The following is an 18,571-nucleotide window of genomic DNA, read 5'->3' on the forward strand; positions in this document are numbered from 1 at the left end:
CTCCCGGTGCATGGAGCCTGCTTCTCCCTCTGCCTGTGTCTCTGCCCCTCTCTCTCTCTCTCTCTCTCTCTCTCTCTCGATCTGTGTGACTATCATAAATAAATAAAAATTAAAACAAAAATTAAAAAAAAATAAAATAAAATAAAAACAGCAAGAAGGTTCTGAGACAGCTAGAACTGGGTTAATGAGAATCAAAATCTGATTTAGAAGTTGGGGCATTAAAAAAAAAGAAGTTGGGGCATTTTGTTAAAAGTGATGTATTGGAGACATACTCGAATATAATTACTTCTTTTACCTGCCCTAATAGTTAAAACAGCTTTTTCTGGGACATAGAATTGCTGTGAATCTAACATAAACATCTCATGAACATAAAAAGCCTCTCAAAATTGTCACATGAATGTGTTCTCTTAAAGGAGATTTATAGGGATGCCGGGGTTGCTCAGTTGGCAACATGTCCATCTCTTGATTTTGACTCAGATCATGATCACAGGGTTGTGAGATCCAGCCCTATGTAGGATTCCATGCTGAGCGGGGAGTTGGCTTGAGATTCTCTCCTTTTTCCTCTGTCCCTCCCCTGGCTCACACTGTCTCCCTCTCTCCCAAATAAAAAAAAATTTTTTTTTTTTTTAAGTGGAGTTAGAAATGAAGTATCTTGAAAACAGCTCTGGCCTGGGTATCAGATACTTGGGTTCTGGTTCCAGTTTAGTTTCCAAAAAGATTAGTGACCTAGGATTAAGTTTGTTTCCGGAGTCTCAGTTTTCTCAATTAAAATCAAGAAATTTAAGTGTGTGACTTAAAAGATCTGTTCCGGGGTGCCTGGGTGACTCAGTCAGTTAGGTATCTGCCTGCAGCTTGGGTCATGATCCCAGGGTTCTGGCATCGAGCCCCATATTGGTCTGTCTGCTCAGCAGGGAGCCTGCTTCTCTTTCTCCCTCTTCATCCCCCTGCTTGTGTTCTCTCACGCTCTGTCAAATAAATAAATAAATAAAATCTTAAAAAAAATCTGTTCCAGTTGTAACATTGAGTTTTATATGGCTTCATCTAGTTTCATGGCTTCAAATACCGCATTCTTATACATCCTATAAAATACAAATAGGGGATCCCTGGGTGGCGCAGCGGTTTAGCGCCTGCCTTTGGCCCAGGGCGCGATCCTGGAGACCCAGGATCGAGTCCCACGTCAGGCTCCCGGTGCATGGAGCCTGCTTCTCCCTCTGCCTGTGTCTCTGCCTCTCTCTCTCTCTCTCTCTCTGTGACTATCATAAAAAAAAAAAAAATACAAATAGACTACTTCTATTTCTCCCTTGAACTCCAGACTCACGTATCCCCAGTGTGGCATTACCTCCTGGATATATAGTAGGCATTTTTTTTTAAAGATTTATTCATTCATTCATTCAGAAAGAGCGAAGAGAGAGGCAGAGACACAGGCGGAGGGAGAAGCGGGCTCCATGCAGGGAGCCCGACGCGGGACCTGATCCCGGGTCTCCAGGATCACACCCCAGGCTGCAGGCGGCGCTAAACTGCTGTGCCACCGGGGTTGCCCTCTAGTAGGCATTTCAAACATCACATCATTATATCAAATCCATTGATTTTCTCTCCATCCCCTGCCAAATTTGCTGCTTCGACCCCTTTCTCTACAAGATAACCACAATCCACAGCTCTCTTGAAAGCTTGAGAGTCCTCTTTATGCTTCTCTTTCCCTCACAGTTCACAGCCAATTTATCAGTATTTGGAGAGCTGCCTCTGGAATGCAACCAGAATCTGACCACTTTTCAGTGTCTCCATGTTTGTTTGATTTTTAAAGATTTTTATTTATTTATTCATGAGAGAGAGAGAGAGAGGCAGAGACGCCAGCAGAGGGAGGAGCAGGCTCCATGCAGGGAGCCTGATGTGGGACTCGATCCTCAGACCCAGGATCACACCCTGAGCCAAAGGCAGACGCTCAACCGCTGAGCCACCCAGGTGTCCCTAGTATCTCCATGTTTAAGTCATTAGTGGTTTCCTATTTCTCTGAGACTGAAACCCACACTTGTTACCTTTAGCCTACTGACAAGCAAGGTAGAATGGTTCTGATATGTGCTCTCCATTATGTCAGGCATCAGCCCCGTGCCTCTTTTGCCCTGGGCATGGATTGTACTGCTGCTACAGATGGGCAGGAAGGCACAGAAGAAGAACAGAAGCTCTTCAGTTTCTTTTTTTAAAATCAAATTTATTGAGATGAAATTTACATACAGTAAAATGTGCCAATTTTAAGTTTACAATTCAATGAGTTTTGACAAATGTGTACATTCATGCATCAGCTGCCACAATTACAACCTAGAACTTTTCGGGGATGCCTCAGGGCTCAGTGGTTGAGTTTCTGTCTTTAGCTTAGGTTGTGATTCCAGGGTCCTGAATGAAGTCCTGAATCAGGCTCCCTTCATGGAGCCTGCTTCTCCCTCTGCCTATGTCGCTGCCTCTCTCTCTCTATCTCTCATAAGTAAATAAGTAAATAAATATTTTAAAAAAGCAGTCTACAACTCTTCTTCCTTAAGTATAAAAAAGTAAAATCGTAGAGGCATGTAAACTATGACAGCCTCTCTCTTAACTGCATTACAGCTTTGCATCAAAGCAGCACTTAACATTTCTGTATGTTCTGCTAGGTGAGTCATTCTCAATCTTAAGTGTACTTCAGAATCACCTAAGAAGCTTAAACATCCCAGTGCATAGGAGGCACTCCAGACCGAGTATATCAGAATATTGGTATGGAACACATGCATACGTGTGTGTGTGTATATATATATATATATATAATTTTTTAAGATGTTATTTTTAGGTAATCTCCATACCTGGCCTGAGGCTTGAACTCGTCTCTCTGAGATCAAGAGTCACATGCTCTATAGACAGCCACCCAGATGCCCCATCATGTATTTTTTTTTAAAGCTTCCAAGCTCAGGGAATGTTGAGAATCACTATAATTTTAGGAATATATTCTTAGCTCTTCTTCCTCTTCTCCACCAACTTAACTCCTACTCAATCTTCACATCTCACCTTAAAGGTCACATCCTCAGGGAACTCTTTCTAAACCTCTCCCTTATGCTGTAATCTCTCTCTCTCTCTCTCTTTTTTTGTATTACATTTGCTTGTGTTTTTATGTCTATATCCCCCACTAACTTGTACTCCCTGGATGTAGGACGGACGTAACCCACACACACAACAATACATACCAATGGGACGCCTGGGTGGCTCAGCTGTTTGGCGCCTGCCTTAGGCCCAGGGTATGTTCCTGGGGTCTTGGGATCGAGTCCCACGTTGAGCTCCCCGCATGGAGCCTGCTTCTCCTTCTGCTTGTGTCTCTGCCCGCCCCCCCCCCCCCGTTTCTCTCATAAATAAATAAATAAATAAAACGTTTAAAACAAAAACAATACATATCAATGAATGTAATATAAATGAATGAAAGTGAATGGAGATGTTGGTAGCATCACTCAGCGCAGATTAAGGGGGACAGTATTATAGGTCGGGAATGCATACGGCGCCTCGGTAGCCCTTGGAGGAAAGATCTTCCCAGGGCCTGCAAAGCCAAGGCATCTTCCTCCACCGCACCAAAGCGCACAGACAGACCTTCTAGGCACTTGGCAGGGAAAACCCAGCCAAGGTCGCGCGCCTCAAGGCGCGGCCGGCGCAGTGCGGCCTCCAGCCCAGAGGGGGCGCTGTGGAAAGCCAGCAGCTTCCGGCCCGCTTGTCCCGTCTCTCTGCCGCGGCGCCCGCACGTCCTGTTTTCGTTGGCCGCTCTCGGATGGCCGCTGCAGCTGTATTTGCTGCTCCCTCTTAGTGCCGCTACTCGCCGGGCTGGCCGAGGGCGGCGGGGCCTCCTTCTTTGTTCGGTTCTTCCGTGCATCGTCCCGAGGGGAGCCGCTGTCGGCGCGGGCGGCACCATGGGCCGGGAGTCGCGGTGAGACGGCGCGCCTAGCGGCCGAGCGGCGGGCGGCGTCCCCGGGGTGGGGGAAGAGGCGGGAGTTGAGGTGGCGGCGGGACCAGGCCTGAGCCGGTGCAGCCCCACGTGCGGCCAGCGCGGCCCGCGGCCCGCGGAGCGGCAGGGGGGCCTCGGCCGAGAGAGTGGCTGTCCTTGGGCCGGTGACGGTCACTGGGTTCCCAGCACTGCCATGGCCCGTTGCAGCGCCTGGAGCGGAGCCGCCCCTCCCGGGGGTCAGTGATGGGCACCACGTCCCGCCATTTCCGCGGGGCCCACCGTAATCCCGCAGTCACTAGTGATCCCCGTTGAAGTTCTTAGCAGTTCGCGTTTGCCACGTTTTCTGGGCGCCTGTTGCTATTTTAGTTCTTTGTGCGTGTCTCGTATTTTCCCAAGTCAGTCGAAAGGAGCCGAAGACTACGTATTTTTACATCACCTACAACATTGAACATGACTAGCCTTTTAGCAGGTTACAATACATGCTTGTGGCATGGAGATTATGTCGCAGATATATATCATATTTCTTTATTAGGTGTTTTCTATCCTATTAAAATTGTGGATTGGGGGGGAGGTCTTACTAGAATTATGGTATCTCTTCAAAACTTTAGATTGTTACGTGGTTTGGGACCTTGAGGCTTTTATCTTAGAGATGAATGTTTGCTGTGTATTTAGCAGTGAGTGAAAGGTCCTTTTTATCTGAGATATAAGTAATGAGTAAAGTAATAGTAGTTTATTGAAGTACAGTGAACGTTCAGGGAAATGGACAAAGCTTAAGGATAGAGAGCTGGATGAAAATTTAACAAATCCATAATCTGTGTAACCATCACCTGGATAAAGAGAATTTCTTTGTTTACAGAGAATCCCCGTGAAGATCTTCTAAAATTTCCTTGAAGGCTATTTATCTGGCTATGCAGACCAGGAACCTGGAAGTGATTATTTATTTGATTCATTTTTCTCTCTTAACTGTCTAAACCCAGTAAGATTCTACACTCTGTTTTCATTCTTGCTCTCCCTAACCTAATTCCAGCCCTGATCATTTAGTACTCAGAATGCTACACTTGCCTCAAATTATCTTCCTGTGATCTTGCTCTTCTAAAAATTCCTCACACTGCCGCCAGAGTGATACTTCTAGAATAAAGATTATGCCATTCCTCTCTTTTCATCTGCATTGATTCTCATTGCCTCCAGGATGAAGTCAGACTCTTCAGCACAGCCTTCAGGGCCCATCTCAAGGAAGCCTCTTATAGCCCCCCCCCCCCCCCCTTGTGCTCTAGGTTAATTCGAGAAGTTATGAAAGGCTCAGAGGTGGGATGGAGCAAGGTGTTTGAGAAATAAGAGCCTAGTTTGCCTACATATATAGGTGTCATGAAGAAAAGTGGTAGGAGATAGGTTCTGGAAGGGAATTGGGTCCAGAATGTGAGTGGATTGTAGATTTAGTTTTGAAGGTTAGAATTTGAGAGTCTTTGAAGGTTTTGAGTAAGAAATGTGTACCTATGTTAATATAATGTGGTCAGAACTCTGTTTTACAAAGATTACTGTAGCAGCAACGAGTAAAACATTTCAGGGAAAAGGGCATAGAAGTAAGAAGACAGAGATCTTCTAAAATGTCCTAACTAGAAAGCTCTGATGTGGAATAGTGAGTGAGAACTCTGAGGAGGTGATAATAGTGTGCAGAGAATTTACAGAAGTGAAATTAGTGATACTTCATGTTCTATTAGTTGTGTAGAATGAGAAAAATACTGAAAGTAACTGGTATTTTGAGCCTACTGACTGCAAGTTGGGATGATAAATGGCTTGGGGAGGCAAAGGTAGTAAGTTTGGGTTTTAAACATTGAATTTCAGGTGCTTGAGGGATGATGTGGTGCGCTTATTCCCTAGCCATCTTATCCATGTTTATTGCTTTAAGTAACCTTTGTATACTGATGATTCCCTTCAACTCTAGACTCGTGTTGCAACTACCTACTTACATATCCATGGGAATGCCTAATATCCTGATTCCCACCCACCCCCCAACATGTGTTCCTTCAGGCTTCCCATCTTAATAAATAGCAATTTTATCTTTCTGCCCAGTCCAGCCACGTAGCTCAGAAACACCCATGAATTCTCCCTTGCTGTCACGCTTGGCATTGAATTAATCCTTAAATCAGGCAGTTCTAGTTTGAAAATCTCTAGATTTTGACACATCCTAGAAACTCTCCACCTAACATTCTCATCCAATGCACCACTTTCTTACTTGGATGATTGTGTTAGCATTCTGCCTGTTTTCCCTGCTTCTGCCCTTGGCTTCAATTTGTTCTCCCCTCAGCAGCCAGACCAGTGCTTTAAAAATATTAGTGAGGTAACATTACTTCTGCACTTAGAATCTTCCAGTAACTTCTCAACTTACAGAGAGTGAAAGAAAAAATCCTTAGAATCGCCTCTAAGGCTCTACAGGGCCTTCCATGTTTGGCTGCCCTACTGTATCTCTCACCTCATCACATGGCACTCTCTCTTGGTTGTTGAGCCTTAGCCACATCTGCCTTCCTTGCTGTTTCTTGAGCACACCAGTCAAGCTTCCTCCTCAGGGACTTTGCATTTGCAGTACCTTTTGCCTGAAAAGTTTCTCCCCCCTGTATCTTCAAGGTTCCTTTTATTTTCTTCAAACCTCTGAAATATCTGTTGATTGGCAAGTTTTTCTCTTACCACCTGGTATAAAATAGCAAACCTGTGCCCCGTCGTCTCTCTCTTCATTTACTCTGATGTGTTTTTCTCCATAGCACCACATGATGTATTGTGTATTTATTGCTTTAGTTGTCTCTCATCTCTTCATTTACCAGAATGCAAGTTGCTTAGGGCCCCAAGGCAGGAGTTTGGTCTATTCTAAAATTTTTGCTGTCCTTGCTTCCTTTTCAGTATAGTTTTTTCCTGTCTACACAGACTGTAGATAGCTACAGGCATCATTCCTTTCCCCAGATTTTAAGAGTTGATGAATAAAAAGTCATTTCAGTGTTTGTCTGTTAAGATCTTTCGGGGAAAATCTGAGTAATTAAATATAGAAGCTACCTGTGTTTGCTAAACCTAATCTTGAACTTAACATTCTAGCCACTATCGAAAGCGATCAGCATCAAGGGGGCGCTCTGGAAGTCGTTCTAGAAGTCGCTCACCCTCAGACAAAAGAAGTAAACGTGGAGATGACAGACGGTCTAGAAGCAGAGATAGAGATAGAAGGAGAGAGAGGTCTCGTAGCAGAGATAAAAGAAGATCTCGGTCAAGAGACCGGAAGCGCCTGAGGTAAGACTAGTTTCCTAAAAATGATAAAGTGGGCCTTCTCAGGTAAATCAGGCTTCTTCAAAAGTGGAATTTAGTGGCCCCTTTGTGGGCATTCTCCTTAAACCCAGTTCATTTGATGAGGTCCAGAGGTGATTTGCCTGAAGCAAAGACTATTAAACGGTGTTTTAAGTTTGGAAACGTTAGGCTATATTTCTTGTAATCCAGAGAGAATCCCCAGAGTCCCCTGAGAAAGGTGGTTTTATTTTATTTTATTATTTTATTATTATTATTATTTTTTAAAGATTTATTTATTCATGAGAAACACACACACACACACACACACACACACACACACACACAGAGGCAGAGACACAGGCAGAGGGAGAAGCAGGCTCCATGCAAGGAGCCTGATGTGGGACTCGATCCCTGGTCTCCAGGATCACACCATGGGCTGCAGGCGGCGCTAAACCGCTGCGCCACTGGGGCTGCCCTGAGAAAGGTTTTAAAAACAAGTGAAAGGTAAGGTAATATGTCATCAGGGCTGTTCTGTTCTAATTCTGTCCCAAGAGAGCTGACCACTGTGTTCAGAACAGCCACTAAAGGCAACAGGAGAAGGAAAAGGGCAGAGCCATCTGCAATCCCTGTTTGCTGTTTAACACTTTAAAGAAAAATGGGGGATCCCTGGGTGGCTCACCAGTTTAGTGCCTGCCTTCAGCCCAGGTCCTGATCCTGGAGTCCCGGGGTTAAGTCCCGCATCGGGCTCCCTGCATGGGGCCTGCTTCTCCCTCTGCCTGTGTCTCTGCCTGTCTCTCTGTTTCTCATGAATGAAAAAATCTTAAAAAAAAAAAAAAAAAGAAAAGAAAAAAAAAAAAGAAAAATGGCTTTTTAAAAGCTTTTTATTTTTAAGTAATTTCTTTACCCAACATGGGCTCAAACTTATAACTCTGAGATCAAGAATTGCATTCTCTACAGACTGAGCCAGCTAAGCACACCTGGCCCACCCGGCCCACCCACCTCCCACTTTTTAATTTCTAAAAAAAATTCTATTTATTTATTTAAAATATTTTATTTTTAAGTAATGTCTGCACACAATGTGGTGCTTGAGCTTGCAACCTCAAAATGAAGAGTTGCATACTCTACCAACTGAGCCAATCAGGCAACCCTGTTTGACACTGTTTTATTTATTTTTTAAGATTTTTTAAAAAAGTTTATTTATTAGAGAGAGAGAGAGAGAGAGAGAGAAAGAAAAAAGAAAGAAAGAAAGAAAGAAAGAAAGAAAGAGAAAAGAAAAGGAAAGAAAAGAAAAGAAAAGAAAAGAAAAGAAAAGAAAAGAAGCAGGCTCCATGCTGGGAGCCTGACGTGGGACTCGATCCCGGGTCTCCAGGATCACACCCTGGGCTGAAGGTGGCGCTAAACCACTAAGCCACCGGGGCTGCCCTTGGTAGTTTAAAAAACTATTTTTTTTTTTTAATTTTTATTTATTTATGATAGTCACAGAGAGAGAGAGAGAGAGAGGCAGAGACACAGGCAGAGGGAGAAGCAGGCTCCATGCACCGGGAGCCCGATGTGGAATTTGATCCCGGGTCTCCAGGATCGCGCCCTGGGCCAAAGGCAGGCGCCAAACCGCTGCGCCACCCAGGGATCCCAAAAAACTATTTTAGATTTAAACAAAAGAACCTCCTAATTTTTATTTTACTTTCACTTGCTTACATATTCCTCTGCATCAGTCAAGCAGCTGTAACCTTTCTAGCTGTTGAAAACATTGTAAATAAAAATAATCTTCCTTACACCAAAAAATCGTTTGATAAGTTTCTTATTATTATAATAGGAAATTAGACAAAGTTATACATGTGCTATGAACTGATCACAGAAAAAAACTGTCTTTTTCAAACAGCGGAAGAAGAAATTGAAAAGGTATTACAGGGTACTCAGGGAAAATACTCATTTATGAAAATGTGCATAGTGCTAACTTACTCAGTTTTGTATCATGTGGTGCCAGGAACAGTTTCATAAAATTCATTCATGTACTTGTTAAGTGAAATTGATTTTTTGGGATTTGGTCTTTGACTTTCAGGAGTGAAAGTAGAATCACAAGAAGAGCAAGAAGGATTTTGAGATTATCTAAGTGAATTCTCCATATTATATAGATGAGGAAACTGTGACCCAGAGAGTTGATCTGCCCTGTGTCATCTCACAGTCAGCTCTAGAATAGAAATTGTTTCCTAGTCTTTTTTTTTTTTTTTTTTAAGATTTTATTTATTTATTCATGAGAGACACAGAGAGAGGCAGAGATACAGGCAGAGAGAGAAGCAGGCTCCATGCAGGGAGCCTGATGTGGGACTCGAACCCACATGATAATCCTAGTGTAAACTCTAGGATTACACCTGAGCTGAAGGAGGCAACGAACTGCTGAGGCACTCAGGCATCCCTGTCTCCTAGTCTTAATTTCTGTGATCTTTCCTTTTTTTTTTTTAAGATTTTATTTATTCATGAGAGACACATAGAGGCAGAGACATAGAGGGAGAAGCAGGATTCATGCAGGAAGCTTGATGTGGGACTCCATCCCAGGACCTCACACCGTGAGCCAAAGGCAGACATTCACCCAGGCGCCCCTTCTGTGATCTTTCCATAGCCCCATTGTGCCCATCCTTATACTTAGGTTTTGGCTGACTGAAATTTGGATTTTCTACTCTAGACCATAGATTTTAAAAAGATTTATTATCACAGATTTGCTGTTTTTCAACAAATACCATTTTGGCATTAGTATTGTCATTTTTTTCTTTAACCACTTGTAAGAATTGGCTTTACTTGTTCCTTGTTTATCTGACTTGATGGTTAATTGAAATCTCAGCCTTTAATAATGGTAATAGTTAAAAGGGTTCTTTCAATACGGGACAGAACCATTATCTGAAAGAAATTTTACTTGGTTCATAGAATGAATGAAAAGTGTCCTCCTTTTAGGCGTTCCAGAAGTAGAGAGAGAGACAGAAGTCGAGAGCGAAGAAGATCTCGAAGTCGAGACAGGAGACGCTCAAGGAGTAGAAGCCGAGGCCGGCGATCCAGATCCTCCAGTCCTGGCAATAAAAGCAAGAAAGCTGAGAATAGGTAATGTTATTGTTGGACCATATCTCTCCTACAGTTTGGGAACTGACTCTTCCTTATTCTTTCCTTTTTTTATTTTTTATTTTTTTTCAATTAGCAATAATCGCGCTTCGGATAAACCTCATTGGCTACGATACTGCCACTGCGCAAAGCTCTTTCCTTTTTTTAAAAATTTTATTATTTATGAGAGACAGAGGCAGGCAGAGACATAGGCAGAGGGAGAAGCAGGCTCCATGCGGGGAGCCCGAGGTGGGACTCGATCCTGGGTCTCCAGAATCACGCCCTGGGTCGAAGGCAGACGCTCAACTGCTGAGCCACCCAGGCGTCCCTCCTTTTTTTTTTTTTTTTTTTGTCTTTATAAATAATTACTTATTTTGTCTCTTATGAACTGTTGGTTGAATTTTAATTATAAAGCTTATAATTCTATTGAAAAGTACTAGGTTCAATTAGTTTTAACATTCATAATATATTCTCTTATTTAATACCTACTGTTAATGGTCAGGAATGTCTTGTATAAATATCTTTGTAGGAACTCTTTTTTCCTTTTTTTAAAAATTTTTATTTTTTAAATATTTTATTTGTTTATTCATGAGAGACACAGAGAGAGAGAGAGGCAGAGACACAAGCAGAGGGAGAAGCAGGCTCCACGCAGGGAGTCCGATGTGGGACTTGATCCCAGGACTCGATCACGCCCTGGGCCGAAGGCAGATGCTTAATCACTGAGCCACCCAATTGTCCCTCTTTTTGCTTTAAAATGATGATCTTAGCATTTCTGACATTGGTTGACAACTTTTTAACTCATGATGTGCATTGCTGAATTGCTCTTCAGGATAGGTGTGAACTTTGCTTGTGTTAAGTTAAATGTACATGTTTCCTTAGGATGCTAGTACCATTCAATTTTGAGAGATATATATCTGTTAGACATAGTATGTTTATCCTTTATGTTTCTCTTTTTAGTGGTTTGTTCTTTGCCTATTTCTAAAGTGGCGACATACGATAGTTGATATAGGAGTTTGTTTCTGTTTTCTCTATATTCCTCTTATTAATCATGAGTTTTTCTCATGTCATTAATTTTATTTTATGAATTTTTTTTATTTGACCAAGATTGGTATAATAATACTCACTGAGATTATTTTGAATTAAAAATATAATTCAGAAAAGTGAATGAAATAAATGTGCAATCTATTAAATAATTATAAACCAATATCCACATAACCATTACCAAGGTTAAGAAATAGAACATGTATCTCCAGAAGCCCTCCATGTCCCTTCTCTAACTCAGCTCTCTACTACCCCAGATAAAACCACTCCTGACTTTTATACTCATAATTTCTTTGTATTTTTTTTAATAGTTTTACACCTGTGTTCACATCTGGAAAAAGAATTGCTTAGATTTATATCTTTTTTAATATTACCTGAATAAGTCACATATTCTTTTGTGTCTCTGTTGATTATTGTTTGAGACTCATCTGTGTTGCTTACAACAGTTTATTTTCATTGCTGAATGCTATTCTGTGGCATAAATATACCACTGTTTATCCATTCTACTGAGGTAGGTGTTTGGGTTAACTTTTTGGCTATTGTGAACATTTTTATATATGTGTCATAGTATACATGTGCATGAGTTTCCCTAAGGTGTATATCTAGGAGTGAAATTATATGGTCGTAGAATAAACATAGCTTCATTTTTTTTTTTTTAAGATTTTATTTGTTTGTATGAGAGAGAGAATGAGTGGGAAGGGTAAAGGGAGAGGGAGAAGCAGATTCCTGCTGAGCAGGGAGCCGGGTGGAGAGCTTGATCTCCTGGGATCATGACCCAAACCGAAGGGAGACACTTAACTGATTGAGCCACCCAGGTGCGCCCCCCCCCCTTTTTAAATTTATTTATTTGAGGGAGAGAGTGAGTGTGACCACATGAGCAGGGGGAGGGGCAGAGGGAGAAGAATAGAGACTCTAGTAGGCTCCCTGTTGAGTGCAGAGCTCAAAATGGGGCTCTTTTTGAGCCCTGAGATCTTGGCCTGAGCTGAAATCAGGAGTCATTCACTCAACCAACTGAGCCACCCAAGCACCCCAACATACCTTCATTTTTACTGTGTAATCCCAAATGCTTTCCAAAGAGGGAATACTAATTGTACTCCAGTGAATAGTGTGAGACTTGTGTTGCTCCATACCCTTCCCAATATTTGGTATTGCCAGTCCTTTTAATTTTGTTAATTGGTTATACATGTTATACCAGTTAATTGGTTATACATGTTATACCAGTATTGTTGTGCTTTTAATCTGTATTTCTCTGATGACTAGTGAGGTTGAACATCTCTTCATATGTTTATTGGTCATTCGGATTTCTTCTTTTCTGAAATATGTTAAAAATCTTTTGCTTCTTTTCCTGTTGTAGGAGGTTTTTGTTGTTTTAAAATACTCTGGTTGTCATTTGTATGAATGGCACGTATATTCTCTTACTCTGTGGCTTGTCTTGTCACTCTGTAATAATACTTCTGGTGAACAAAGACTTATGAAAGAAGAAATATTTCTCAATTCATGTTATGTATTTAGAAGAAAGTAGGTATTAAAGCCTGACAAGGGCAGTATGATAGAAGAAAATTAAAGTCTATAATTAATCTAAACATAAAAGTTATTATACCAAATCCAAAAATATATAAAGAAAATAACTATGAACTAGTTATATTTATTCCAGGAATGGATGGTTGATTTAACATTAGAAAATAAATCTGTTTAGGGGTGCCTCTGTGGCTCAAGTTGGTTAAGCGCCTGCCTTCGGCTCTGATCGTGATCCTAGGGTCCTGGGATCGAATTCCGCATCTGGGTTCCTGCTTTGCAGGGTGGTGTGTGTCTGTCTGCTTCTCTGTCCTGCCCCTCCTCTTGCTTGTGCTCTCTTTCAAATGAAGAAATAAAACCTTAAAAAAAAAATCAGTGTAATTCTTTATTAATAGGATTCAAAGTGTGCTTGCCTCAGGAGCACATATACTAAAATTGGAATAAGATTCAAGGAGAAAAGTCATGGTTATCTAAGTAGATTTAGAAAGAGCTTTTTTTATTAACTTCAAAATATATTCATGTTTAAAGTTCTTAGTGTACATGAATATAAAAGTGTTTCACAAACTGATTATAAAATTAGAAATGCAAGGGCATAAAGAATCTTAAAGAACAAGAGAGGAGGGCTACTAGATATTAAAACTTGTCATACAATTGTAGGAATTAAGTGTGGTTTTAGTAAGGATAGACAAATAGATCAGTGGAACCATATAAAGAGCCCAGAAACAGATCCCCACATACATGGTCATTTAATAAAAGACAGCAAAGACAGCGTAATTAGTGGGAAAAAGTTCTTTCAATAAGAAGTACTTGGTGGGGGGGGCACCTGGGTGGCTCAGTCGATTAAAAGTCATACTTGATATCAGTTCAGGTCTTGATCTCAGGGTTCTGAGTTCAACCTCAGTGTGGAGCCTACTTTAAAAAAAAAAGTGGTACTGGGGACATTTGCTACCATATAATGAAGTAGGATCACCTACCTCATTCTGTACAAAAAAGCAGATTAAAGACCAAATTCAGGGATGCGTGGGTGGCTCAGTGGTTTAGTGTCTGCCTTCTGCTCAGGGTGTGATCCCGGAGTCCCAGGATGGAGTCCCACATTGGGCTTCCTGCATGGAGTCTGCTTCTCCCTCTGTCTCTGCCCTGCTCTCTTTCTGTCTCTCATGAATAAATAAATAAAATCTTTAAAAAAATAAAGACCAAACTCGATGGCATAATTGTAAACTATTTAGAAGTCTGTACTAGAAAATTGTCTTCTTTTCTTCTGGATGGCTTCATCAAATCTGGAAAGTGTAAAATGTACCAAATTTAAAGGGAGAGGAAAAAAAGACTGAATTGATTGCTTTCAAATTTTTTTTTTTTTAAGATTTTTATTTATTTATTCATAGAGACACAGAGCGAGAGGCAGAGACATAGGCAGAGGGAGAAGCAGGCTCCATGCAGGCAGCCCGATGTGGGACTCGATCCTGGGCCTCCAGGATCACACCCCAGGCCGCAGGTGGCACTAAACCGCTGTGCCACAGGGGCTGCCCAGAATTTTTTTTTCTTTAAAGATTTATTTATTTATTTATGATAGATATATATATAGAGAGAGAGGCAGAGAAGCTCCATGCCGGGAGCCCGACATGGGACTCGATCCTGGGACTCCAGGATCTCGCCCTGGGCCAAAGGCAGGCGCTAAACCGCTGAGCCGCCCACGGATCCCCAATGTTTTTTTTTCTTACAAGATACCACACATAGGGGTGAAATGCAAGCCTTTGGGGGTTTTATTTTTAATTTTTTTATTTTTAAAGATTTATCTATTTATTCGTGAGAGACACAGACTGAGATAAAGAGACAGAGACACAGGCAGAGGTAGAAGTAGGCTCCCCATAGGGAGCCGATGCAGGACTCGATCTTGGATCCCAGGATCACGACCTGAGCTGAAGGCAGGCACCCAACCACTGAGCCACCCAGGCGTCCCCCATGCTGGGGTTTTAAGCATTATATATTAAATTATCGTACAGAATGTTAATGTTTTTTTTTTTTTAAGATTTTATTTATTTATTCATGACAGACAGAGAGAGAGGCAGAGGCAGAAGCAGGCTCCATGCAAGGAGCCCAATGTGGGACTCAATCCCGGCACTCCAGGATTATGCCTTGAGCCAGAGGCAGGCATTAAACCGCTGAGCCACCCAGGGATCCCCAGAATGATACTGTTTTCATAAATTTCTTCTTGTGTTAAATTTTACCTCTCAAATTTTGTCATTTTTATGATATGTCTAATTTTTCTTGGCCAAATTGCCAAATACTTAATAATATTTGCAATTAATGTTATAGGATTAAATTTTCAACTTATTTCCAAGGTGATTATTAATATAAAAGTTAAGTTGACTCTTGGAAGTTTCTTACCTCAAAAGTAAAATGCAAGTCTTTAAATGTATTTTATTATTATTATTTTTTTTTGAGAGAGCGTGTGTGTATGTGAGCAGGGTATGGGAAGGGGCAGAGGGAAAGAGACTCTTAAGCAGGCTCCATGCTCAACATAGAGCCCGTCGTGGAGCTTGATCCCACTATTCTGAGATCATAACCTGAGCTGAAATCAAGAATTGGACACTTAACTGACTGAGCCACCCAGGCGCCCTCTTTAAATGTATTTTAAATGTGAATTTAAAGCACAAATAGATAATGTTTCTTTCTCTCTTTTTTGGTAGGTCTAGATCCAAAGAGAAAACAGATAGTGGGGAAAGCTCTAAAGAGAAGAAAAAGGACAAAGATGACAAAGAGGATGAAAAAGAAAAAGATGCTGGCGTATGTTTACTAACATGAATAATTGTATAGTATCAAATTTGTTTCTGTGATCACAAACTGTTGGGGTTTTATTATTGCTATTGATTTTATTTTATTTTATTTTATTTTATTTATTTTTTTAATAAATTTCTATTTATTTATGATAGTCACAGAGAGAGAGAGAGGCAGAGACACAGGCAGAGGGAGAAGCAGGCTCCATGCACCGGGAGCCTGATGTGGGATTCGATCCCGGGTCTCCAGGATTGCGCCCTGGGCCAAAGGCAGGCGCCAAACCGCTGCGCCACCCAGGGATCCCTTGTTTCTTTTTTTTAAGTAGGCCCTGCATCCAACATAGGGCTTGAGCTCACAACCCTGAGATCAAGAGCTCACAACCCTGAGATCAAGAGCCACCTGAGCCAGTTAGGTGCCCCTATATATTTTTATTTTTATTTAATTTATTTTTTCTTAAAAGATTTTATTCTTTTATTTGAGAGAGAATGAGAGAACACAGCAAGGGGAGCAGCAGAGGAGGAGGGAGAGGCAGACTCCCTGCTGAACAGGGAGCACAACGGGGGCTCCATCCCAGGACCTCAAGATAATGACCTGAGCCAAAGACAGATGTTTAACTGACTGAGCCATCTAGGTGCCCCTATTTTTATTTTTAAATAAACGATAACTTATAAAGAAAGAAACAGGTTAAGGAAAGAACAGTGAAAGCTGTTCCCATTAGAAAATTTTTTTCTCAAAAATCTTTCATGTCTATGTACATTATCTGTTTTTACTTAAGAAAATGTGACCGTAACATATATACTATGCTATACCTTGCTTTTGTTCTGTTTTTTTTTTTTTTTTTTAATTAAAAAATCTCTACTCCTGATGTAGGGCTCAAACTCAACCCCCAGATTAAGAGTTGAGGCTCCACTAACCCAGCCAGGTGCCCTCCTTTTGTTTATTTTTAAGTTATGCATTATTTTATCAACACATAAGGTCTGAAGAAGAATAAACAGCAGTAGACCCACTATCCAACTTAAATAGATTGCCACACTGTTTTATTTATTATATATTGGAGGTCTGTCCTCTGTAACTGCATAAATGATATAGCTCAATGTTTTTAATGTCTGCATAGTGTTCTGTTGAAACAATGTAGAGAAATCACCTTTGATGGGATGGATATTTAGGTTGTTTCCAGGCTTCGTTATGAATAGTGGTATGTGAATCCTTTTACGCATGTCTTTTGTGAATATAGTATAGGTAAATTGGTATCAGTGAAATGGCTTTATCAGTGTGTTGCATTTAATGTTTTAAAAAATAGCATCAATTACCCTCTAAAAGATTTGTATACTTTTTAAGAGTTTATTTATTTATTTTAAATTTTATTTATTTATTTATTTATTTATTTATTTATTTATTTATTTATTTTATTAAATTTTATTTATTAATGAGAGACACAGAGAGAGAGAGGCAGAGACACAGGCAGAGGGAACAGCAGGCCCCATATAGGGAGGCTGATGTGGAACTCTCTCCCGGGACTCCAGGATCATGCCCTGAGCTAAAGGCAGGCGCTCAACTGCTGAGCCACCCACGTGTCCCTTAAAGTTTGTTTATTTAAGTAATCTCTACACGCAACGTGGGAACATTCAATGTGGGGCTAGGCTACTCTTGCCACCTCAAGATCAAGAGTCATGTGTTCTGACTGAGCCAGCCAGGTGCCTTAAGTTTTTTTTTTTTAATTAAGTTGGAAATTTTAATTCCAGGGTACTTAACATCCAATGTTATATTAGTTCCAAATCACCATTAAAATTGTGTGGTATTGGGGATCCCTGGGTGGCTCAGCGGTTTGGTGCCTGCCTTTGGCCCAGGATGAGTCCCGGGATCTTGTCCCACGTTGGGCTCCGACATGGAGCCTGCTTCTCCCTCTGCCTGTGTCTCTGCCTCTCTCTTTCTTTCTTTCTTTCTTTCTTTCTTTCTTTCTTTCTTTCTTTCTTTCTTTCTTTCTTTCTTTCTTTCTTTCTCTTTATGTCGATCATGAATAAATAAATAAAATCTTTAAAAAGAAAGAAAACTCAGGGGAAAAGCTTTAAAAAAAAAAATTGTGTGGTAGTGGATGCCTGGGTGGATCGGTGGTTTAGTGCCTGCCTTTGGCCCGGGCTGTGATCCTGGAGGCCTGGGATTGAGTCCCACATAGGGCTTCCAACATGGAGGCTTCTTTTCCCTCTACCTCTGTCTCTGCTTCTCTCTCTCTTTCTCTCTCTGTGTCTCTCATGAATAAATAAATAAAATCTTTAAAAAATAAAATTGTGTGGTAAATTTTCCTGTTTTTTGATATATATATTTCCATATCTGTCTATAATTATGGCATATGTAAATTATTTTTTAAAAATTTTATTTACTTGAGAGAGAGAGATCAGAAGCTGGGGGAGGGGCAGAGGGAGAGGGACAAGTAGACTCCCCGTTGAGCACTGAGCCTGAAGCAGGGCTTGACCCCAGTACCCCCAAGATCATGACCTGAATTGAAATTAGACACTTAACTGATCTAGCCACCCAGGTGCGCCAGCATATGTCAACTTTTTTAATTTCTGTGGTGCTTAATCATTAAGTTTCTGCTTATGGCTGTGAAAATGGTTTGTTGTCACCTTTCCAGAGTATTATTAATCATCTTGATAATGTCTTTAGAATGGCTGTTTTTAGGAAACCTAGACCTAAAGACTAAAAGACCAAAACTTTTTAATCATGTTAATAAATCGCTTTCACTGACTCACTTATTTGTAATAGAAGATTTCTTTTTCATGGAGGAAAATTTGGAGTTTAGTGGATTTAAAGTTGAGAATAACTAATAACTGGAATTTTGCTTGTTAATTTATCTAGTGTCTAGTTTGAGAAAGTGAATTCATGTGTGTATCTAGCTTTTAATTAAAATGTGATTAGTTTATTGTCTTTGAAGTCTGCTTTCTTAGT

At 40.9% G+C, this 18,571-nt stretch overlaps 1 protein-coding gene and 1 pseudogene across 2 annotated transcripts in view; one reads left to right on the forward strand and one right to left on the reverse strand.

The window, feature by feature from the left end:
• The first annotated feature begins 3,739 nt into the window (after positions 1–3,739).
• Positions 3,740–18,571, forward strand: part of DDX46 (DEAD-box helicase 46) — a 72,939-nt gene continuing 58,107 nt past the window's right edge. For both annotated transcript variants that reach the window (XM_077911721.1, XM_077911723.1), the window contains exons 1-4: positions 3,740–3,928; positions 7,028–7,216; positions 10,157–10,300; positions 15,541–15,637. In XM_077911721.1, coding sequence (XP_077767847.1) covers positions 3,912–3,928; positions 7,028–7,216; positions 10,157–10,300; positions 15,541–15,637 — 447 coding nt within the window. In that variant the 5' untranslated portion in view covers positions 3,740–3,911. The remainder of the gene's footprint in view (positions 3,929–7,027; positions 7,217–10,156; positions 10,301–15,540; positions 15,638–18,571) is intronic.
• Positions 10,370–10,451, reverse strand: LOC144322872 (U4 spliceosomal RNA; annotated as a pseudogene).

Source organism: Canis aureus, chromosome 10, assembly GCF_053574225.1.
Source record: "Canis aureus isolate CA01 chromosome 10, VMU_Caureus_v.1.0, whole genome shotgun sequence".
Lineage (NCBI taxonomy): Eukaryota > Metazoa > Chordata > Mammalia > Carnivora > Canidae > Canis > Canis aureus.